This window comes from Anabrus simplex, chromosome 3, assembly GCF_040414725.1.
Source record: "Anabrus simplex isolate iqAnaSimp1 chromosome 3, ASM4041472v1, whole genome shotgun sequence".
Taxonomy (NCBI): domain Eukaryota; kingdom Metazoa; phylum Arthropoda; class Insecta; order Orthoptera; family Tettigoniidae; genus Anabrus; species Anabrus simplex.
Window position 1 is genome coordinate 26,332,232 of NC_090267.1, and position 26,051 is coordinate 26,358,282.

At 37.9% G+C, this 26,051-nt stretch overlaps 1 protein-coding gene across 1 annotated transcript in view; it reads left to right on the plus strand.

Annotated features, from left to right (window-relative positions):
* The window catches only part of LOC136866967 (interaptin), a 258,677-nt gene that overhangs the window by 81,211 nt on the left and 151,415 nt on the right, over nucleotides 1–26,051 (plus strand). Inside the window, exon 4 of the mRNA XM_067144057.2 lies at nucleotides 14,844–15,025. Coding sequence (XP_067000158.2) covers nucleotides 14,844–15,025 — 182 coding nt within the window. The remainder of the gene's footprint in view (nucleotides 1–14,843; nucleotides 15,026–26,051) is intronic.

The following is a 26,051-nucleotide window of genomic DNA, read 5'->3' on the forward strand; positions in this document are numbered from 1 at the left end:
TTGTTGGCATACGTCAGCAGTAATCTCTTCATCGGGTTGTTCTCCACATACAGCCAGATTATCATCAAAATGCACAAAAGTATTGAATTCTACACTCTCCGGTAGTGTTAGCTCATTGCCAGACAAAACTTCGTCCCCGTGGCGTCTACGGCCAGTCACATTGTAACTGTTCGCTCTCCTAACTTCCACATTAGAGACGAAAGTTATTACCTGGGGACACATGAATATAAATATAACTATATGTGGCTTGGCCGCAAATAGAATCAATTAACATTCCATGGTTTCCCATTTCTCTATGTAATGTTTGGGCGCCAGCGTTACAGTTTTAAACAAAACTGTAAAGCAAAATTTATATTTACTAGCATAGAGACTTATACTTAAATCACAGGGGTAGGATTTTAAATAATTAACCATTAAGTATCGCTTGATAAAGAAAATTATCGCAATATAAAATACAAATGAATTTATTATACAAAAAATGAGATGAATCGAAAAAGTTCCTTAAAGCTTGGAGGGATTTAGAATTTACGTTACTGACTTTATTGTTGCTTGCTTTATCTAATTGAAGCTCACCAATTGCAGCGTCCGTTGAGGTCATCTACACTCCGTGGTTACTCATTCCCCTTCTTCTCGTTGTAGAATTGGTTCCATGGACATCCTTCCTTCCTTCTGTGATGTGATTTGGGCTATCTGGACTAGCACTCCCTAATTGCCTAGTCTTTAAATTAGACATTGGCCCTATACTTGTGAAAATTGATCAGCGTTGATCGTAGGAGGAGAAAATTCAGAGATATGAATTTTTCCATGTTAGCAGAAATCTCGATCCAACTTAGCTAATCTACTGATACAATACATACTTGTACCAAATTCCGTGGACTTGAACTTAACGTAGTTCTTCGTCCAGAATAATTACAGAATATATCACAAGCCGTAAGCTAGTTTTGTCTCACCCTGATCCGACAACATCACAGCAGCTACGTACTGTGTCGAAGCGACAACACACTGTAACGAAAATAACTGTCTCGAAGCGAGCACTCACTGTCTCAAAAATCAATAAAATAGTTGATGTTCTGGTAGTGATGTGTGTGTGTGTCGAGGGTTGCTCCGTGCTAGATAATATATCACCGGGCTCTCCCCACTCTTGGTAACAGCTCAATACCAATCTGAATATAACGAAGCATCTGATTCGTAGATCGCATTATCATCTCCCTCTTCTTTCTTCTTGACAATTCCAGTAGGCGTGGCGATGATGTAGTCTGCTGGCTAGCCTTGCACGCGGGGCGCTATGTAATACCTTTGCTCATGAGTTTAACCCAGTGACTCATCCAACTTCCCCGCTTCAAGTACTTTTCCGTATACACAAGTATGAGATGAAATGACAACAACTCTGCCTCAACATTTTGTTTAGGTTGCACCTGCTGATGTGTCTCTGTAGTGTGTTCATTCGAAAAGCTACTTTTAAACCTTGTTTCTTGAAAATGTTAGCTACTTTGTATGTGTTATTGGTAACATAGTTGAGAACCATGTAGTTTTCTTTGTCATGTGCGGTGCTTTCCCGGCAACTTTTCTTATGTTTTTTAATAGTTTTTCTACTGTGCCCGGTGAATGGTTGTTTTCTTTCGTGATCTGTTTAATGATTTGCATCTCTTCATTGAAATCTGTTGTCTTCATTGGTATGGAAATAGCTCTATGTATCATTGTATTCACTCCTGCTATTTTGTGTGTGTATGGGTAGTTTGAGTTGTTGTCAATAGTGTGCGACGTCTGAGTAGTAACCTTCACAATTAAGTATTTATTTTCCACCTAGTCGATACAATGATTGCTTAAGGCAATTTTTAATGGTCAAAAGTGGTACATGTTTCGTATATTATCAACATCTTCAGCCACATAACACTGTTTAGATGAAAAATGTATAAAATTGACAAAGTAATGCTTTAGAGGAAGTGTCCTTAAAATTAACATAAGATTGACAAGATTAAAACAAACAAATAACTCAAGAGAAAATATATAAATTATTTCTACAATAGAAAGCAGTCGTCAAGGAAACACTTGTACAATATTCCATAGAGAAATTGTCCTAATAAATATTCTTTTCTTAATAATTCATGAAAAAAGATCAATTTATAAATTAAAAATTATACAATTTATAAGTAATTATCGAAATGAAGAAATCCTGATATCACAGTGCGGCTCTTATTATTAATGTAGATGAAGATATAACTAATTCCTAGTTGTCAAATCTTATTAAGCCTGCTTTCCTTTGGAATAGTAACTCCTGTCATTCTTTCACAGTTTTGCGCCGGGTGTAATATTGATGATGCGTTCTTCCTTGCTCTTGCACCTGAGGAGGTGGAGGAGCGGGGGATATAGGTGTGTCAAGAACTTCCTTGCTGTCACCTATAGCTTCAACTGAGGAGGAATAAGTTGTAGGGCTATCTGTAGGAGGAGAAATTCCAATTCTTTTTTCGTGATCCTTCTCAAGCATTTTCAAATATACTAGAATTTGATAATATAATGGATTCTTATATTCTACAGCCTCATTAAGGTTATCATTTTTCTTTACAAGTTGGTCTAGATGAATGTACAGGTCTTCATATGTGTTCATTAAGCTGCCCTTTTTTAACTTTTTTATGATGGTCAGGTCTTGTTCTATGTTGGTAAATTTATGACCTGTGGCAGTCATGTGTGATCCCATTGCTGAGAATCTTCTATGTTTTTCAGCATTCACATGTTCCAAATATCTAACTTTAAAATTGCGGCCAGATTGTCCTATGTATGTATTCTTACATTCAAAACATGTGAGTTTATATATTCCGGAATCAAAAAATTTATCTTTTTCCGAGAGATTTATTGTATCATGGTTGAAAATACTATGTTTCATGTTGTTATTGGTGGAAAATGCAATTTTAAAATTTTTTCTCTTAAATAAATTTATTATTACATGAATGTTTGGATTATTATATGTGAACTTGATATATTTTTCAGTTTTACTAGGTTCGACTGCTAATTTAGATTGTTGTTTCTCCGAAAATAACGGACCATTTATATTGGTATTATAAATTTGCTCATTCAGGACAAATATTTCAGATTCCCTATGGGAATCAACATCTATATCATCTGATGGCCAAGCAGGCATCAATTTTTAGTGATGAGACAAAGTCTCTTAGTGCATTGGCACTGCCGGTGGCTCCAGTTAGCCTACGCAGTGGCCTCCACGGTATGCACTAGCCAGCGTATTGGTAGGTGTGCTAGGTACCAACTGATGAGCCCACCCTAGCACACGAGGGCGAAACGCTGGCAACCAAGAATGAGCTAGCTGGAAAATTTATAATGTCCAATAACGGACCATTTATATTGGTATTATAAATTTGCTCATTCAGGACAAATATTTCAGATTCCCTATGGGAATCAACATCTATATCACATACCACTTAGTCGAGCAGCTCTTCTTCTTTCTCTCAATTCTTCCCAACCCAAACTTTGCAACATTTTTGTGACGCTACTCTTTTGTCGGAAATCAGCCAGAACAAATCGAGCTGCTTTTCTTTGGATTTTTTCCCGTTCTTGAATCAGGTAATCCTGGTGAGGGTCCCATACACTGGAACCATACTCTAGTTAGGGTCTTACCAAAGACTTACATGCCATCTCCTTTACATCCTTACTACAACCCCTAAATACCCTCATAACCATGTGCAGAGATCTGTACCCTGTAAATATATTTACCAGTGCACACTCAGTGGGAAGGAAATCCTAAATGCTCTCTGGTAAAAATACGTAACACCCCATATTGCATAATCAAACAATATATTGATTCAGATTTTCATCAAAACCTAAAAAGTAGACCCCATTGACATGGTATTTAATCAAATAAGTAATATATTTTGTTCCCAAACCTACCCATACAGCTTCAACAATAAAACAAGATTCTATGCATCCCCATTCTCACAAATGTGCTATTTACAATAGCTTAGTTGATCGCGTGTTCAAAGTTCCAATGTTGAAAGCGGACCTAAATAAAGAACTCAATACCATACGTGCGATAGCTAGGTTTAATGGTTATAATAAAATCTTCATAGAACGTATTATCAACAAATTCAGACATAGTTCAAAATCTAATTTAATAAAAGATAATTCCTGACCTAAGTTATTTTCAACCTTTACATTTAATCAAAACATCTACAGTGTCACCAACTCATTCAAGAAACATGACGTTAATATTGCTTTCCGTACTAGCAATAGAAATATGGATATTCTCCACAATTCCATCCTAGTCAACAAATCTAACCCTTTCACTAAGTCAGGTGTTTACAGGTTCCGGTGTAACAACTGTAACAGTTCATATGTAGGACAAACTGGCAGGAACTTTAAGATTAGATATGCAGAACATCATAATGCAATCAAATACAATAGGTTTTCTGCAGTTGGTCACCACATTCAGGATTATAAACATAAATTCAACAGAATAGATCAGGACTTAATAATACTAGATACGTTGAGCAAAGGCCCCTTACTAGATATCACAGAAACCTGCTATATACATCTACATTAATATTTCAACCGAATCTGAACCTGAACGACATTTCCAAAAAGCCCAGAATTTTATTTGATGTTCTTATTTCAATTCTCAACAGAGGTAAACTTCCCCAAAATAGTTTGTTCTTTCAGATTATATCTAACATGTTAATGCATTATCCTTCCTCACCACGCCCGCCTGACCCCGCACATTCCATTACCCCTCTACTCCTCCCTCCTGACCCATCCCTCTCCCTCCCTTAGTAATGTTCTACGCTTCCAGTAAGCTCTAGTACCTAGTTCCCCGCCACACTCTGTACACACAACAGGCTGCTCAAGGTGAGTCCCTTACTTAAGTTTTTAATTTCTTGCCCTTTTTCCATTATTTCATTTTAACTCTTAACTTCCTTTCTCATACTTTAGGCTCTGCATTGGATCGAGAACTTTCTGGCTCTATAACTACTCTTCTGTCAGTGCCTGTGCAAGATCCACTGGTTTGAGTACCTCGTCCTCGTATCTGACGGTTTCATCTTATGAACTGATATTACAAGTCACTATCAAACTTTCATATTTTATCTTATCATCAATGTTTTTGCGGAGGAACTACACTCTACATCAGTTCTTAGATATCAATGTTCAATTTTCGCCCAGTGTTTATTAACGCCACGCTCAAGACTTTTTAACCATTACAAAGTGATCAAGATTTTTAAATATTTGTTGATATTTTCACTTTTTTAAAATAATTTGCCCAACAAGTTCATAACTTGTAAATATTGTAAGAATGACTTTTAAGCACCGTCACTTTGTATTTCATCCAATTAATGTTATTTATTATTAAGCGTCCATAATATGTATTATAATACTTGTATATCCTTGCACATTTGACCTGTTTTGGCTGATGATGGTGTCTAAAGGCATCGAAACCGGTTCTAAATAAAAATGTTGTGATTGTATTAACAACATACTTTGTATTGAAAAAAGGTGGATCAATTACGCTTTCCTCCTATTGTAGAATTCATGAATAAATCCAACAACAAACAGAACTTGCAGACATTTAAAGAATCATATTCTATTGATTTTCCGCACATACTGAAATCAAGAAATGGAGAAAAATTTGCCTTTGGCACGGTATGCGGGTGTGATATTAATATTGCACATGCTGGAAGAAACAATTTAAGTAATCATGTGAAGTGTGGTAAACGTGTAAGTTATGTTAAATCGAAGGAAGGTAACGAGAAAATTAACATCTTTTTTGCCAAGTCTGGAAACATTGACAGTGACATAATTAGGGCCGAATGTCTGTTTACTTCCTTCTTGGTGGAACACAGTGTGTCCTTAAGTGTGGCTAATCATGCTGGTGTTTTATTTAAGATGATGTTTCCCAAATCAGAAGTTGCAAAGAAATATAGCTGTGGTCACACGAAAACAACATGCATTGTAAATGAAATGGCAAAAAATGCATCATCTGAATTTAAGTGCCTTCAGAACGGACCATTTTCTTTGACAGTGGATGGAAGCAATGATATGAATGCCAAGTTGTATCCCATTGTTGTTAGATTCTATGATATTCCGCGGGAAAAAGTGAGCACTGTGCTATCCATACCAGCATTAGACGGGGACTCGACAGGGCAAAACCTGATGTTATCACAGTTAAATTCTCATAACATACCAATTGAAAACTGCATTGTTTTCTGTTCCAACAGTGTTCCTGTTATGATAGGGCACAGAAATGGGGTTTCAGCAGTTTCGAAGGAAGTTCAACCAGGTATTGCCATCATAGGTTGCATTTGTCACCTGCCTAATCTAGCAGCTGAAAGAGGTGCTGGAAGATTACCACTTAAAGTGGATGAGATCCTTGTTGATATATTATATTTCTTAGAGAAGAGTGCCATGTATGTACTAGGTGGTTATCTTAAGCAGATATTTGGATAGACTACTGGACCACTGGGATCCACTTCTTTTTTTCCTTCAAGGAGGAAGTAATATTATATACCCAAAACATTTCCACAAGCTTGACATCTTTCAGAATAGCCTACCTAGAGTTGAACAAAGTAAGTGATTCGTCTTTATTCGTGGTGAAGTTAGGGCTCAACCACACTTAACCACAACATTTAAAATAATTAACATACACATAATTTTTTAAATTCAACAAATCTTTTTAAAAATAATATAGTAGTAATAGCAAATATAGAGATATTAATAAAAGAAATCATTATAGAATGTACAACATGACAATATATATGAACATGATAATAATTTTTAAACTAACTCTAGTAATAATAAAAGAAGGAAACACAGTAAAAACCTACAACTAGCAAATACATTTCTAATTTTTATGAAAATAAACTCATTCACACGCTCATTCACACTACACACATCGAATTCAGCAAGTGATTTCGGCAATCCATCTTAAATCTCCTACAACAACGTAAATCCGTAATGGTAGCAGGGAGGGTATTTCACAGCCTAGCAGTAGTGACTACAAAGGAGAGGTGGTAAGTCATGGAGTGACTGAGAGATATTGTTAAACAGGAGCCAGATTGTGTATCATGGTTATGATAGGAGAAGAGGTAATTAAAGTTTGATGAGAGATAATTCAATACACCTGAGTTTAGAACTCCATGCAGAAGAGACAACATGTGGAGACTGCGACGCTCATGAACACGAAGCCATGACATCTCCCTGTAATAAGGTGAAATGTAAGAATCATATCGCAGCTTAAATATAAATCGAATACAGGTGTTTAAACTCCATTCGAGCATCTTGTTACTGTCTTGAGATATGTCCGTAAGTACAGTGTCACAGTAGTCTAGAACTGGTAAGATTAGGGATTTTACCAGTTGTATTTTAAGATGTTTTGGAAATAGATTAGAGTAGCGCTTGAGAGGGAAAAGGGATTTCTGCACTTTATGGCATGTCTTTGTCACTTGTTCAGTCCAATTTAGTGTCTCAGTCATTATAACACCTAAGTTTCTTACTGACGTACAATAGGGCACGACAGTATTATTTAAAATAATTGGGGGTACATGTCTACTTTTTAACAAGTTAAGGTTTCTTTTGGTACCAAATATAATAGTCTGAGTTATGTTAGGATTTATTAACAAGCTGTTATTTTTGGCATAGTCATTCAGTCGTCGTAAGACAAAATCTACTCTGTCAATGGCTACATCTATGTCTTGTGGATATTAGTGATGATAAATCTGAAGATCATCTGCATAGATATGGTACTTGCTATATTTCAATGCGTCCCCTATGTCGTTCATACTAACATCAAATAAAAGTGGGCACAAAACCGACCCCTGTGGGACACATATTGACTTGTTATGCCATCCTGAGTACATTGTTCCCACTGATACTCTTTGCGAACAGTCAGTAAGGTAGGAGCTAAAAAATTCTAAGAGATGTCTCATTAAAGTTGAGACTACGGAGTTTCAGCAGTAGCAACCCAGGGCTAACTGTGTCAGAGGTGCTGCTTAGGTGTAGTAATGTTGCTACAGTCACATATCCTTGGTCTATTGCATGTCTGATATCATCTGTAACTCGCAGAAATGCTGTCGCAGTACTATATCCTTTTTTAAAGCTGGATTGAAAAGAGTCAAGGAGGGAATTCTGGGTCAGGTATACAGTGATTTGTGCATGAATCAGACGTTCGAGTGCTTTTGCGAGTGTGGGAGAATGGACACAGGGCGGTAATCTGATGGAGAGTCCAAGGTAGTGTTTTTCGGTATTGGCCTTATTAGTGCGCCTTTCCAAACGTTAGGGAATACTCCATTGGTTAGGCAGTAGTGGAATATGTGAGTCAGTATTGGCAGTACAGCCCCGATGATGTTTTTAATTAATTTTTTCGAGACACCATCATTATCTGTCGCACCGGAAGTAATAGAGTACAGCACACGTTTAACATCATTTGTGCTAACAGCGTGGAAAGAGAACTGGTCACGTTCTGAGCGGCATGCTGAGTTTGTGGGATTAGCCAGTAATGGAACTGGTCCGACTTTAGGCTGAGAAAAGTAATCATTTAATGTATCTAGAGATACAGTGGGAAAGTGCTCTTCTACGGCTGTACGTATGCCCAAAGATCATAGCTTCTTCCATGTTTGGTTTAAATTATTATTTCCCGCTAACTGTTGAAAGTAGTGGCATTTACTGTTTCTAATTAGCTGTTCAACTTTGTTTCTCAGTTTCCTGTATTGCCCAAAGTTATCTTTGTCACGTGTTCGTCTGAATTGTTTGTACCAACAGTCATGGTTGGCCATAGCAGATCTTATCTCGGTTGTCAGCCAGGGGGAAGGGGGGGCGGGTAAAACTTACCTCCCTCTCCGGAGCATGTTTGTCATACAAGTTCAGCACTAAAGAGTTGAATCTGTTAACTTGAGTTAATGTCATGAAGATTACGTATGTCATCCCACGGTAAGTTAAAGAGTATCAGAAGAAGAGAATTCTTGATTCTGCTACTACACATGCCCCTATTCTCCCAAAGGTGACAAACCCATCCTTAAAAGTAAGATTTCTGCTACAACACGTGAGGAAAAATTGTTTTATGTTCCTGTCCTCAAACTTGAACAAGACCTTTTGCACTTTTCTTCATGTGACTATTCCTGTATTTAGGAAATTCAATGTTGCCCTTCAGACTTCTTCCCCACAAGTTCACTTTTTATTAGAACTTCTAATGGATTTGCTATAGCAGTTGTTCACCCAGTTTGTTAAGCCCAGAATTGTCAAAATCTCCTCATTGCTTGAAGTTGAGTACAACTTGATCCAAAATCAAAGAATTGATGAGTTAGTTATTGGCATTCAGACTTCGAACATGGTGAATGATATCCAGGATACAGATAAATCCCTTTTCTTTTCATCAGTGAGAAACTACTTTTGTACTGCCTGTGACTACATGATCAACAAGTTTGCACTCAAGGAAGATGTGTTAAAGCGTGCTCAAGTTGCTAGGTTAGACAAAATTGAAGATGCACAGTTTTTCTTCCATTCGTTTTTTCTTGGAAGAGTTTCCTATCATGTTATGCAAGGAAGAAAAAGAAACTTCATATGAGGTGGTGAATGGGCTTCAGAGACAGTTCACAGCTCCTCAAGTGGATGCCACTTTGGCTGCAAATCAAGATGCTGCAAATGATTCCAGTTGGGCACAAATATCAAGAATTTGTGGAGCCGATGGACTTCTTAAGTATAACCAAATTTCTAGAGTAATGCTCTCTATTCTCACTTTACCCCATAGCAATGCAGAATGTGAATGTGTTTTCAGCCTTGTGAAGAAAAATAGAACAGAGTTGAGATCATCCATGTCTAATGAATCTCTGGAGTCTATTTCTATTTTGAAGACCAGGAGTTCTGGTCCCTGTTATGACAAAACATTTTCTCAAGATTTTTTTCTGCAACCTAAAAAGGCCACAACTATGACTTTAAAGTCAAACTAGCATGTGATTTGTAGTGTGTATTATATTAATACTTGACTGTGTTACGTTAAACAAGTTTTATTGTGAAAAGCCTTTTTTTTTAAAAAAATTATCGCATATCTGCTTAATTTATCAGGGAAGTCCTGTTATGTGTGCTCCAAACCAATATTCACCAAGCCTGCTGCTGTTTAACATGGATTTCTTCTTGATTGTTATGTTTATCTACAAATCATTTACCTATGATGTAAGTAGATATGATTTCATTGAAATATCCTGTTTAAAGCATGAATATTGTAGCCCAGAAGTATTATTATTTTTCATGAAGCCAGAGTATTACAAGTGATTATTTTCATTTTGACCTATTGAAATTCAATTATTAAATGTTAAACAATTAATTTAATGAAACCACCTATTCAATACTAGTTAAGTCCTTAGGACTATAACACTATCATTACATTAAGTTTGAGTATGGTGACAGGTGAAACATGTACCATATTCAAGCCGGAGTATGTCGAAAATCGTTAGTTTTTGTCGCGCGTGAGTTTTACTGATAGCACTTTTCAAAAGTTGGCAGGCATTGTATATTATAAGCCCTGTAAATCATACTTTAAAAGGAGACCCTTTTATGTGCTGCTGGGTGTATGGAATTTTGTCTAATTGCGTTCATTGTTTGAGTGTGTTTTCTAAATATTTTATATTTACATTTATTGGAGTCATTAATGATTGTAATATCAAGAAAATTTAACGCTTTATTATTTTCACTTTTGAAAGAAAATTTAATCTGTGAATCCATATTTAATTGTTCCAATAACTCTTCTCCATTAGTAATGCTGTGATCAATTATTGTAAACATGTTGTCTACCTATCTCAACCAACATATTATTCCTTTAATGTTGTTGATTTTATTATTTTCAAGAAAATCCATATAAATTTGTTATGTGCAAGGACCAGTGATTTAAAAAACTGATCAAAACTATAACCCTAATATACTCATGTACGATAGGAATCAAACTGTCAGGATATTTCATAAATAAATAAAAATAAATACATAAATAAATATATTTTGGGTATTTCAGTTGTTTGTCATATTTTTTGTTATATTTTGCATAGAAAAATGTACTGTACTCTACTTTGAATGTGATGTCCAATGTTGCTTTTGTAAATGTGTTTGTGGCACTGTGGTGAAACTTGAAGCTTGGGCTTCAAAGCTGAATGGTTGTCGCTTATTGCATCTTGTCTGAGTTTACATTAACTTCCTTTAGATTAAGATTGTAGTGCAGGTATTTACGTCCACTGAATTGCCACACTTGTTAGGAGACAAGGAAATAAAAGAAGGGCTTATCTTCTTGTATGTCTTAGCACTTGTGGCTCATAACCGCTTCAGGTAGTGCTTAAATGGCCTTTCTTACTTCACCTTTCTTAAAAATTTAAACAGAGACCATTTTACAGTAACAGTGGTAGAGCTGATACCTAAAGAATATGCAGTGAAAGTGTTAAATTAAGAAACTGCTTTTAAGAGTTCAGGGAGGAATGCTTTTCTACCGAAGGAAAAATCCTCTTCTGCAAAGTGCAAAGTTAAAGTAACTGCCATAAAAACATTTTAATGTCCAGTCACTTAGCAACACTCCTAAACACAGAAATATTAATGAATAGAGAATAAGTGGTAGGCCTATTTGTTTTTTCTTTCTATATTTTTCTTCAATTTAATATTTTATGCCCCCAGCAGCTGTCAGAGCATTGTTAATTTTGATAACTAATGCAACTTTCGGCAATGTGGTTTCTGTCACCATTGTTCGACTGCAATATTAATGAAAAATATCTTTGGTACTGCACCTGTTCTGGGGTCGGCAGAGTGCTGAATATAAAATTTAATTTCACAAATAAATATTCGGATGGAAATCTTCCGGATGAGGAACTTCGGAAATCAAACCTGGGTTTCGAAGTCCCATCCTCCCTATTATCAACTGGCACAACGGCTACGCTCAAGAGCATACGGGTCAATAGTGCTGTTTGTAGGTAAAGTGGTTTTTCCAATTTAAAACATAACTGTAATAACCGATAGTCACATGAAAATATTCATGAATATACAGGGAAATCGCTCAGAATATCCATTTCTCAAGTTAGAACCTTGTAAAGTTAACTCCGCCTCCTGACATAGGCAGTATCTGAGTGTGGCGTCCTGATTCCTTCTCGCTTGAACGCTAGAGAGCGTAATTTCAAGGTTTTGCTGAACTGAGAGCTCTCTCTCTCGGTATGCACAATTAGACCTTCACCCTTCGAGCTAGCGCAGCGCCGGTCGTATCCCGGACCGGGCATAAAATGCTTATTACAACCAAATTTGACACGGAAAACAGCATATCTGTCTTGCTGGGCCTCATGACGTGCCTATTAGCATGGTGTTGAACGGTTTCAATACTGAACACAGTTTAATGATTAAGAATGAATTTATGATAGAGATTAATGGAATTAAGTTAAAAGAACTAGTAAGAAAATAAACTGAAGTAGTGCAATAAAATTGTATTATGAATTATAGAGTATCTTAAATATTAAACACCTAGTGGCAAAAGTCATTCGTTGGAAACACACATGTTTGGTCATATTTTCTATTTTTGGGTCATATTTAACTGTTTTTAAGAGCAGATTATTGCCTGCATATTTGGGAGAATTTTAGGTCTTGAACACCTGAACCCTAGCTATCAGTAGGTTTAAAATTTGTAATGCAGAAGAAAAGGTTTTTTAGAAATAATTAATGCTTTAAACTGCACCGGTCTAGGGGACAATTAAAGACACATATCGAAGGATCACGTGTATGCTGTTGTGCAGAATTTTGATCTTACTGACGATTAAACCTTCGACCAACCGTTATGACCTTCTGCAGCTGTGGTGCAGCCCAGTGAATTCCATGAATTTCCTTCCTTGTGGGACCACTACCTTCCTGAAAGAACTCCTTTATTTTTTATTAATGCTTAAGGACCTTATTTATTGGTGGTATAAAATAGTTTATTTTGGTTTTTAAAATGTCACTATCTCGGTATTTTGTGAAAAAATTGTCATTCTAATAGTTATTTCTTCCAAAATCTGCCTGGTGGTATGGAGTAATATCGTGACAGGTGGTTTTAAAGAGAACTCATATAATTTGTCCTATCATAAGTAATAATTGAGCTTCCGTGGTTCAGGTGGGAGTGTGCCAGCCTCTCACCGCTTGGTTCCGTGGTTCAAATCCCGGTCACTCCATGTGAGATTTGTGCTGGACAAAGAGGAGGCGGGACAGGTTTTTCTCCGGGTACTCCGGTTTTCACTGTTATATTTGATTCCAGCAACACACTCCGATATCATTTCATTTCTTCTGTCATTCATTAATCATCGCCCCAGAGGAGTGCGACAGGCTTCGTTAGCTGGCACAATTCCTATCGCCTCTGGATGGGGGTTTCATTCATTCCATTCTTGACCCTGTTGAATGACTGGAAACAGGCTGTGGGTTTTCATAAGTACTGATTCACTTAAAATTTCTACAGAGTTCAACTTGAACTAAAATGAAACGATAGATGGTTATTTTGTTATGTAAATAACCTTATAAATAAGTCTGTTACACTAGGGTTCAACACATAGGTATTTTAACATAGATCAGTACTGATAAGAATTTTTAGACTCATTACAAATATTTACAAAATCCTTATGGACAACATGTCAAAACCAACGTTTAAACTTCTTTTACCATTTGTGATGCTTTTTTAAAATATGTTTGTTAAACAACTTTTATAATGTGTGCCAACTTGCTTTTTGAGATTGCAGAATCTGTTATACGAGGGGGGAGGGTCAAATATAAACGGGATTTTATGTTTTATTTAAATTCATTTATTGAAAAACACGAGGCAATTACAATTTATTTTTCCACATGGTTTCCTGCTTTGGAAATGCATTTGTCCCAACGTATGGGCAGCTTTTTGATGCCCGCACCCAAAAAAGAACAGGGTTATGCCACCAGCCAGTTGCGCACAAAGTCTTCCACACTCTTGCCATCTTCAAACCGTTGCCCTCCTAGAGTTTCTTTAAGCGGTCCAAACAAATGGAAATCACAGGGCGATAAGTCAGGGCTGTAAGGAGGATGATTAAGTGTAGTTCAGTGCATTTCCTGTAGTTTGGAGACAGAGTTGCAATATGGGGCCGCGCATTGTCGAATCGGTTGGTCTCTTCTTTTGTGGCGATATGGAACCCTCGCCTTATTCAACAGCTCGCAGCAGTAAGCAGCATTGATTGTGCGCCACTCATGCAAAAAATCAATCGGCAAAATGCCTCGTCTGTAATGCTGATTTTCCATACGTTCTCGTCCTTCCTTGTACTTTTTATGTCAGGCAAACACACGTGTCCTTGACAATGTTTCATCACCGAACTGTGCAGTCAATCTCCAGCAAATTTCCGCCGCTGTAACTCCTTCACGAGCAAGAAATTTTATAATTATGCAATGCGCCAGTCCTACCAACTGTTGATGTTCAGGAACAAAAATCCCATTTATATTTGATCGACTTAAAATTTTTATGAACCGGGCGAGTTGCTCGTGTGTTTAGGGTCGCGCAGCTGTGAGCTTGTATCCGGGAGATAGTGGGTTTAACCCTACTGTCGGCAGCCCTGAAGATGGTTTTCCGTGGTTTCCCATTTTCGCACCAGGCAAATGCTGGGGCTGTACCTTAATTAAGGCCACGGCCGCTTTCTTCCCACTCCTAGGTGTTTCCTGTCCCATTGTCGCCATAAGACCTGTCTGTGTCGGTGCGACGTAAAGCAAATAGAAAAAAAATTATGTCTGTAAATTAATTCCTTTCTTCCACTTACTCCTTGTAAGTAAAGTTGTGAACAACTTATACTGTACAATTAAATTGCTTTAGTTTTGTGAATGAGTCATTAATATTATTGTAAAATATGGGTTCACAGGTAATGAGACTCAACTGCAAATGTCTCAAAATGAAGATATAAATAAGAAAACAGCACTTCTCATAATGTATGAAGGTGTTTCGAGAGACACACTGAATCATAGTGAAGATCTAGTTGCTAGGACAGGTGAACTGGCAATGTTTACGTCAAGAAAGAACGAACTCGAAATCGGTGATGTCAAGGTAAGGTACCTCTTATGATTAATTATTTCCTTCATAAAATCCTTTTCTGCCATAGGGCACATATTTTATCAAAATAGGACTACGGCTGTGCAGCACATGGATCAACAAGGAAAATCGTTCGTGTTAAAATGAATACCACTCACCACAGCAGAATAATTTAGTTGGCAATGGGAGCTTTCCATACAAGTCCCATTCCTACAGTGCCTGCTGAATGGTGTGCCGCCTGTACCTGAGGCGCCAGCAAACAATGTCGTATGCTGTGAATTTACTGCCGATACCACTTCACTGCTGCGTATTCCTCAATGAAAGCTGTCGGCTGTATGCTGCTTATCCATAAGTAACTCAGCTGGTTGGTATATGCTAGGATAGCAGTTACAGATTGACATATCTTCAGTTCCTTGTCTTGTTAGATGACCAAGTGGTTAATATGACCTGAAAAAGTCCCAGATCTGCACACCGACCAAAAAGTGAACGCAGACCCCTCCATTTATCGGCGGCTCTTCATGTCCATTGTTAGCTGGGTCAGGAGATATTTACACGGATCAGTTTTCTCTCCAGAAATGTAGTTAGCCAGGAATGAGTTGATGGGCAAGGAATACTACATTAAAGATTAATAAGATAAAATCTCAGTTTATTCCTGTCAGGGCATTAGCAATAATATCAGATAGGTAAACATTAACTGCAAAATTGAACTATTTTTTGTGTTATCACGAACAAGACATAACAGAGTATTTTGAACTTCTAGTGTTCTTCTTCTCGTTTACAATCATGTAACACCAGGACCTACCACTTGGTAGCTCTGGAGTGCCATACAAGTTTGTGGCGTCAGGCGGAATAGAGTGCTTGCATGCGATTCCACGCTAATCCAGACACCGCTTGCGCATGTGATAAATCAAGCTAAACATTTAAACTCCTATGTAATTAATGCAATTATGTTGACAATATTGAAGATTTAGCATTTAAATAAATAGTTTTACAGTATTTAAGTTTTAATTTGAAACACCTAATAACTCAAATATGGATTAATATTATGTAACTAGCACATATCTAGGTTATGTTAGCCAGGCGGTCTATAAGAAGGTCCTAGGGAAAACACTGCGGATGGTTTGAGGGCAGAAGCAAAAAGTAGGCTGTGTGTTCATTATCGATAATAAGAGGTTTCCTTTTCCTCTACCTGAAACCTGTAGTGTGTACAAAGAAGAGCTCTATGCTATTCTTGAAACTGCAGTACGCGCTGTCCAGTGAACGTCGGCACTTTCTGCTGTAAACTTACTTCTTGAACTAATATATGTTTCCCACGGCACCCTTTGGTCCAGCGGATCCAAGACCTGTTGGCCACATTGTGGAGGGTTAGCACCATAATTATGTTTCTTTGGCTCCCAAGCCACGTGTGTAGCAGGAAACAAGTTAGCTGATAGGGAAGGAGGAAGCTGGTGTCCTACTAAAATACATAAAAATACTTTTAACTGGTACACGACAGCGATTTGTTTCTGTTGTCGGTAGTAACAGACCTGAAGAATCGTATTCGATAACTGCGAGTGTCAAACTGGGATGTGTGATCGATCGCTCCATTGTCCTCTGTATATGTGAGGGGACATCCTGCATTTTGTCGAAGAAAGACTTTTCCCATATGTGGAAATAGTGTATAGATTTCATGGCTGATTGTCTGTATTTGGTGTTTCAGTAGCAATTCCTCTACCGAGGCACCATCAGCCCTCTTAAAGAGTCTCATCTACCCAAAGCCATTGGTCTCTTTAGATTGTACTCTTATTTATCCCCCAAGTCCAGGGCTGCCTCTTCCACCATCTCCATCACAGATGCTGTTGAGGTCTTCACTCGAATCCCTGAGCTGGGACCCTTATTAGATGTTACACACCGGGTCAATATGCTCTGGGACTCACATAGGCAGGGGCGCCACTCCCTGGGTAGGGCTGCCTTTGAGGAGGTCGCTACCTGTTACCATACAGTATCTACAAACTGCCTAAAGCAATGGAACAGGAAAATACTACTACTGTAGCTATAGCAGTAGAATTGTAATAGGTTCACTCGGCGGAGAAGACTTTCTTCGGTACGGCGAGTGAAGCGGAAGGGAAAATGCCATGAAGGCGCCACTTGGTTTTTCTTGAGCCAGCGGCAGTCCGTTGCAGTTTCGGTGTGTGACATGCAAATGTGCCGTGGTGAATGATTATGAAATCATAGTGTATGGGTCACTTCCTGGCAAGTTGCGACCCACCTTGAACAAAACCACGCCATTGGTACTTTCTTCAGCTATCACTTTTCACTCCAAGTCCAACGGTGATGGGATAAGGACGGTGGAGGCAGGTTCTCGGGTGAAACTGGAAGCCTTCAATTTGAATCTGCACGTTGGCAGCAGGTGTGTGATGACCGTCTTTCTAAGAATTGTGACTACTTGGGAATTCAGTCCTGCACCTATGTTTGGGCAGGCCTATTTAGGATTATCACTGCCCACCCCAAATGGGGAAGGCCCTAAGAAAGGTGGGCTGAACATCGGAAGTCACACTTTTGTCTCTGGCTAGGCGATTGCACCCAGTGGGTCACCCCAAATGCAGTCGAAACAATCAAGGAAAACAATTTATAATTGCAACGTGGAATGTCCGAACACTGCTTGACATGAAAGAGAGCGACAGACCTGAAAGGGGAACAGCTCTTGTTGCCCACAAGCTTTCTAGATTGAATATTTGATTTAGCTGCTGTGACTGAAACAAGATTATCCAGTGAAGGCAAAGTTATTGAATCCAGTTCAGGGAAGTTGACTCAAATTTGTTATATATCAGGTAATTTATACTGATGACAAACTGCAATGTGTGAATCCTTTGAAGAGAGGAAAAGTGATCAGTTGATGAGGTAAGTTGAATTTTATTAAAAAAATTAAAATTGTACATGTTTTGGGCTTTGCCAGCATTAAAACAAGATGTCTTTCTTGAAATGCTGAGCAGTGTGTGGCAGCTCTGGCCCTACGAAGCTGTACAAGTTCCTACATGATTAATCATGGTATTGCACTACATTTCAGTGAGTTATTAACAAACAATTTGTAAACTTGTTAAGACTGCGTAGTTTCTTTTGATGATGAGTCTCTCAATAAGGTAACATAGTGGATCTCAACAGATTTTTTGATATATACATTTCCATTTATTTAGGAACAACCTCCTGTATTTAGAGTTCGATTGCTTTCTCCTGACTACATTCTTCCTCATATTCAGTAGAAAAACGACTGGTTTCCTCATTCCAACCTGGAATGTAATCCTTCCGATGGCCTCAAGGAATGGTTCTTTTTGCGTCAAATTTTATTAATCCAACAAACCTACCGTAATTTTCTGAAGTTTGAGCTATCCAGCTAATATTGGCATCTGTGTGCAATGCATAAGCATTCCAATCAGCTTTTTAAATGTTCCAGCGAGGTTCTGCAAGCCAATTTTGTAAATTATGGGTCTATGTTGACTTTGAGGGAAATTTTTCAGTACTTGTCTGTGTACTGGGGATGTTGTCATGAGACTGGAAGAAACGAAACAGAGATCGGGTGAATAGTCTTTATTCCAACGGCAGAGTGGAACGTCCCTATGTCCTTAGCATCGTAGACTAGTTTAACACGTTGAGTGCCGAGCCGATTGTAGCACACTATTCCACTGGTGCCAGGCATGTTTTTGAATTGCATTCCGCTGGTGCCAAAGCAATTGTACGCGTTGTAGACTGTTTATATAATCTTGGGATGTATTTATATGATGTACTAAGTAAATTTTATCTCACCATGCCATGGTCATGTGTGACGCCATATGGTGTCACATCAATTTTTAGGAAAGATAAAATATAGCGTGACGCCATATGGTGTGACAGAATTTTTTGTCATGGAATGTGCAATACCAATTTCAAATACGGGATATTTATTTGCTAATTCAGATTAACGCAATATTTATGAAAACCTAGTAAAATGCAAAACAAGTACTTATATTACATTACATATTGTTGTGAACAGTTTTCTGATAACTCTAAACAATGAAAATATGCGTCTCGGCACGCCCGAGTTCTTGTTACTCATTGTAATTTTTCAAACCTTATTGGCATCGTTGTTCAAACATTGTCCTTTGTACACTTGTTTCATGTGCTATTTTCATATTTACGTTTTGCACATCTGATCGGGAAGTTAAGGGGAACGCGCTAACTATACACTACCTGACTGCTGGCGCAGCTCGACGCAGCCCGGTTGGTTCACGTTTGCTGCTTCGCTCCTCCCTACCTCTGCGCCACACCCCGATACTCCCGCGGCACTTCTAATTCTATGACTATTTATTTGTTCAATTTTGGCGTTTAAACTTGCGCTGGGTACATGCAGTTTTCACCTTAGCATTCTACTGCCTCCCACGAATATTTCTACCAAATTTCAACCGAATCCGAGTGTAACACACGTATGTGTTCCCTTGTATGATTATTACCAATATCTTCCATTTTTTATATTTTTGCACAACTATATAAACTGAGTGATAATACATACGTAAACGAGGAATAAACAATGCCTGGCGCGCTTTCACCTGTGACAATGACCACTGGCCAGTCAGTGGCTTTGGAAGAATACTGTGGCGCCACATGGTGGCATAGAGTAAAAATACATAGCTGGAATAGACCCTGAAGTTCGCCTTTCACGTAGTAACAATTTTACGCGCATAGATGTCACAGCTGATTATCTATGGTCCATCGCCTGAAACTCAACTGTGCCGCCATATGGCGTCACGCCAACTCTGATTTCAAGAACGGTGTGCCGCCATATGGCGTCACGCCATCTCAAATTTGAAGACCACCGTGACGCCATATGGCGGCATGTGGCATCCAATGTGTTAAGGTCTCTCTTGAACATCCATTCAAGGAGTCTGTCACCATTCTCATCACACTCATCATATCCCCATAAACTGTGGTGACTGTTGGAATCTCCAATGATTGTTATTTTCTGTAGGTACCAGCACGATGGGATCTGGCCAATTGACTGTAGGTGGCTTATATACATTGTTTATCACAACATTCTGCACTTGTATAGATGAGGAGAAGAACGTTCTGCACGTGTACCTTTTCAATACAATATATCAAGTAAATATTACATCAGTCTTGGGACTAGTTTCAGACACTTAATGGCCATTTTCAGCCATTTAAAAATTAAACAAATTATGTAATAACTAAAACATATGTATACCAGACAAAGACAGTGTTGCAGGAATAATTAACATTAAAATACATATAATAACAAAATTATGGTTATGATCTTCTTATCATAATATGTGTGCGTGCATAAGAAAAGGGACCACTTCACGGTCAATAGTTCACGAAATACGTAGGTGGTTTGAAAAGTTCTCAGAATGTACTAGAATTAAGTATCTTACCTCGGTGGAACTGCTTTTATTTTTCAACATAGTCTCCCTGTAGACTAATGCATTTGGTCCAGCGATGTTCCAATGCCTTGATTCCATCTCGAAAACGAGATTCCTCCAGGCTTGCAAAATACCTCTCCAGTTCGGCTGTCAGTTCTTCCCTTGTAGAAAATCTCCGTCCACCGAGGAAAATTTTCAGCTTGGGCAATAGATGAAAGTCTGATGGTGCCAAATCAGGTGAATAAGGTGGATGTGGCAACAATTCATACCTCAGTTCATGAAGTTTTGCGATGGCAACAACACTTGTGTGCGGCAGAACATCCTGATGAAAGATGACCCTTTTCCTTGCCAAACCAGGCCTTGTTTCACGTATCTTTTCCTGTAGTTGGTCTACGAGGTTTGCATAGTATTGCCCCGTAATTGTTTGGCCAGTAGGAAGACAATCTATCAGCAGAATGCCTTTTGCATCCCAGAAAACAGAGGCCATGACCTTTCCGGCCGAATGCACTGCCTTTGCTTTCTTTGGTGGTGGTGAATCAGCATTTTTCCACTGCTTTGACTGCTGTTTTGTCTCTGGGGTTTAGTAGTGGACCCAAGTTTCATCTGTAGTCACAAACCGGCACAAAAAATCTTGTTGGTTGCACTGAAAACGGGCCAGACTTTGTTCGGACATTTCCAATCTGGTGCGTTTATTGTCCAATGTCAAGAACCGCGGCACCCATCTTGCGGATAATTTTTTCATACCCAATTCTTCGGTTAAAATATAATATTCCCGTTCAGAAGACATCCCTACAGCTTCAGCAATCTCCCGCACTTTCAGTCGACGATCCTCCATGACCATTTTATGCACTTTTGCGATAAATTCTGGGGTCGTAACACTTTTTGGCCGTCCATTACGCGGATCATCATCCAAACTCTCCCGACCAAATTTAAACTCGCTGGTCCACTTGGCAACAGTTGAAAATGAAGGAGCAGAGTCCTCCAGTGTGTTCTGAAAGTCGGCATGAATTTCCTTTGCTTTCATACCTTTCTTTACAAAGTATTTAATCACTGCTCAAATCTCAGTTTTTTCCATTGTCACAAATCACTACACGGGAACAACAACAAAGAGTCATCACTACCACACTCCTGCAGCTAGAGCACTGACGCGCCACGTGTTCACTCACAAAGAATTTGTGATTATTGCGCGGGAACCTCGTTGCTCTAGCACTGACATCTAGAGGTGATGGGCATAGATATCAAGGATAATTTAATAAAAAACCACCTATTCAATACTTTCCACGTTTAATGTGGTTATTATCTACATGATTTTATGTAGACTTATTTGGTCAGGTACATGTTTTACCCATTATTTTGGGCATCTTCAGCCTGTAAACAACCTTTAGGTCAAGGTTTGGGACCTTTTTAACCAATATAAACATACCTATATATACACTATATACAACATATACATTATATACAATATATACAAACATAAGTTAATACAGTTAAGTTTTCTGGTCCTAATCTATCTAATATGGAAAATGTCCAAAACTAAAATGGATCTTCTTTTCGATGAAGAGGATTGCATATCGGGGTTTATGTGACCCCTGTAACATATTAAGTTCTTGACGTATCGTGTCTGGTGACAGGATGTGTCGTCAACAATAAGTGGAGATTTGAACTGATTGTAGGTTGGTCAAGATTGAAAATATAAGTTTAAATGTGTTTTAACTTGGCAGTTCTATTCTGGTTAACTTAAAATGTTCAAAACTAAAAATAAAATGAAACGGATCTTCTTTTTTGAGAAGGGGTTGTATTAAAACTGGAGCTTGTTTGACCCACGATTTTCATTTTCATGTTCTTGACGTAACTAATATTTAAATGTGTTGTCATGCACAAGTGGAGATTTAAAAGCCGATTGTTGTAGGTAGACTGGTCAAAAACGTTGTGAATGAAACTGTTAGCGTCTTGACTTTGGGTGTCATGTAACGTCAAGGAATTGACAAGAGTACAATATTTAGCTGTTTCATAGTTTTTGGCTGCTGCTTAATTGGGAAGAAACATCCTAGACACTTGATACAGTCTTGTGTGAAAATTGTTCCCGTTGATGTGTTGCTTGGTCTTTGGGAGGGATCTTAAGAATATCTGTAATGAAGTAGAAAAATAATTTTGAATTAAAAATTTTGAGCACGCGTTGTGATAAAATGTATTAAATTAACACCTCTTAACTGTTAAATGACTTACTTGTTCAGTTAATACTAGATGGACCTGTCTGTTCCGGCAGCGCCTGTCTTATCACCATTTCTACTCCTGGTGTTGTACTGGTGCGGTAATGGAGGGGCGGGGCATGGAGGGAGAGTGGGGGTAGGCTGGTCTATGGGCGTGTGTGCTGTTGCTGGAGGGGAGTTTCTAGAAGCAATATGGGCGGGTTTAACTTTTGGCATGATGGATGAAGCATTTGAGTGTGGAGATTTAAATAATTGAGGGATTTTGTTTTGATCTGAATTCACGATATTAATTAATCTCGGTGTTAATTCGTACAAAGGATTTTTAATTTCATTGACGTCGTTGAGATTTTTATTTTTATTGTAGGTTTGGTCTAAAAAGATGTGTAGGTTTTCCAGTTCATTCATTAATTTCCCTTTACCTATGCTTCTAATGATGGTAAGATCTTTCTCTATGGATGTAAAGTGATGGCCCGTTTCTCTCATATGTTGGCTCATCGCTGAGTACTTATTGTGTTTTTGAGCGTTATAATGTTCCAGATATCTCGTGTTAAAGCTGCGGCCAGTCTGTCCGATATAAGAAAAATCACATTGTGTACACGTTAGTTTATATATGCCGGACCTTGAATAATGGTTGCTATTGTGATTGACCTTGTTGTGGTTAAAAAATATGTTTCGATTAGTGTTAACTGTCCTGAAGGCTATATTGATATTGTGCTTCTTTAAAGTATTTGCGATCTGATGGACGGCTGGGTTGTTATGTGTAAATGTGGCGAAACTAGTTTTTTTAGGTTTTTCTGGGATGAGGTTAGTGGACAATTTAATTTTGATTTTATTAATCAAACGGTTGACCATATCTATTTTAAACCCGTTGAGTTGAGCAAGATTCCTTATGTACTTCAGTTCAATTTTTAAATTGTTGGGAGAAAGAGGAATTTTTAAAGCTCTATAAATTAAATTATAGAAAGAGGCTTGTTTTTGGGACTTGGGGTGTAGGGATGAATTCATGATAGTTAAGGGAGAGTGTGTAGGTTTCCTGTATATTCGAAAATCGAAGGTATTATGTCCGCATTAAACTTTTTGGACTTAACTATTACACGCGGACATAATACCTTCGATTTTCGAATATACAGGAAACCTACACACTCTCCCTTAACTATCATGAATTCATCCCTACACCCCAAGTCCCAAAAACAAGCCTCTTTCTATAATTTAATTTATAGAGCTTTAAAAATTCCTCTTTCTCCCAACAATTTAAAAATTGAACTGAAGTACATAAGGAATCTTGCTCAACTCAACGGGTTTAAAATAGATATGGTCAACCGTTTGATTAATAAAATCAAAATTAAATTGTCCACTAACCTCATCCCAGAAAAACCTAAAAAAACTAGTTTCGCCACATTTACACATAACAACCCAGCCGTCCATCAGATCGCAAATACTTTAAAGAAGCACAATATCAATATAGCCTTCAGGACAGTTAACACTAATCGAAACATATTTTTTAACCACAACAAGGTCAATCACAATAGCAACCATTATTCAAGGTCCGGCATATATAAACTAACGTGTACACAATGTGATTTTTCTTATATCGGACAGACTGGCCGCAGCTTTAACACGAGATATCTGGAACATTATAACGCTCAAAAACACAATAAGTACTCAGCGATGAGCCAACATATGAGAGAAACGGGCCATCACTTTACATCCATAGAGAAAGATCTTACCATCATTAGAAGCATAGGTAAAGGGAAATTAATGAATGAACTGGAAAACCTACACATCTTTTTAGACCAAACCTACAATAAAAATAAAAATCTCAACGACGTCAATGAAATTAAAAATCCTTTGTACGAATTAACACCGAGATTAATTAATATCGTGAATTCAGATCAAAACAAAATCCCTCAATTATTTAAATCTCCACACTCAAATGCTTCATCCATCATGCCAAAAGTTAAACCCGCCCATATTGCTTCTAGAAACTCCCCTCCAGCAACAGCACACACGCCCATAGACCAGCCTACCCCCACTCTCCCTCCATGCCCCGCCCCTCCATTACCTCACCAGTACAACACCAGGAGTAGAAATGGTGATAAGACAGGCGCTGCCGGAACAGACAGGTCCATCTAGTATTAACTGAACAAGTAAGTCATTTAACAGTTAAGAGGTGTTAATTTAATACATTTTATCACAACGCGTGCTCAAAATTTTTAATTCAAAATTATTTTTCTACTTCATTACAGATATTCTTAAGATCCCTCCCAAAGACCAAGCAACACATCAACGGGAACAATTTTCACACAAGACTGTATCAAGTGTCTAGGATGTTTCTTCCCAATTAAGCAGCAGCCAAAAACTATGAAACAGCTAAATATTGTACTCTTGTCAATTCCTTGACGTTACATGACACCCAAAGTCAAGACGCTAACAGTTTCATTCACAACGTTTTTGACCAGTCTACCTACAACAATCGGCTTTTAAATCTCCACTTGTGCATGACAACACATTTAAATATTAGTTACGTCAAGAACATGAAAATGAAAATCGTGGTTCAAACAAGCTCCAGTTTTAATACAACCCCTTCTCAAAAAAGAAGATCCGTTTCATTTTATTTTTAGTTTTGAACATTTTAAGTTAACCAGAATAGAACTGCCAAGTTAAAACACATTTAAATTTATATTTTCAATCTTGACCAACCTACAATCAGTTCAAATCTCCACTTATTGTTGACGACACATCCTGTCACCAGACACGATACGTCAAGAACTTAATATGTTACAGGGGTCACATAAACCCCGATATGCAATCCTCTTCATCGAAAAGAAGATCCATTTTAGTTTTGGACATTTTCCATATTAGATAGATTAGGACCAAAAAACTTAACTGTATTAACTTATGTTTGTATATATTGTATATAATGTATATGTTGTATATAGTGTATATATAGGTATGTTTATATTGGTTAAAAAGGTCCCAAACCTTGACCTAAAGATTGTTTACAGGCTGAAGATGCCCAAAATAATGGGTAAAACATGTACCTGACCAAATAAGTCTAATAAAATCATGTAGATAATAACCACATTAAACGTGGAAAGTATTGAATAGGTGGTTTTTTATTAAATTATCCTTGATATCTATGCCTAACGTCATCTTCAATACGGAACAATAATGAGAGTTGTTACTTGTAATCTAGAGGTGATCCCGAGAACTTTTCAAACCGTCCTTGTAATTATTAAATGTATATACCGTATGTACATTTTCGCAACCGAAGCGAATACTGGATCATTAAGCTATTCATTGGGTTCCGTCGGCGTTTGAAAGCACAGTGCCGGACGTTGAATATGTTGCACTGATCTTCGGGAGCTGGTAATTTACTTCAATCGAGCGACTCGTCTTCGGCTTCTGCAGGATTTTGGATCTTCATATTTGTTGGATTGTGTT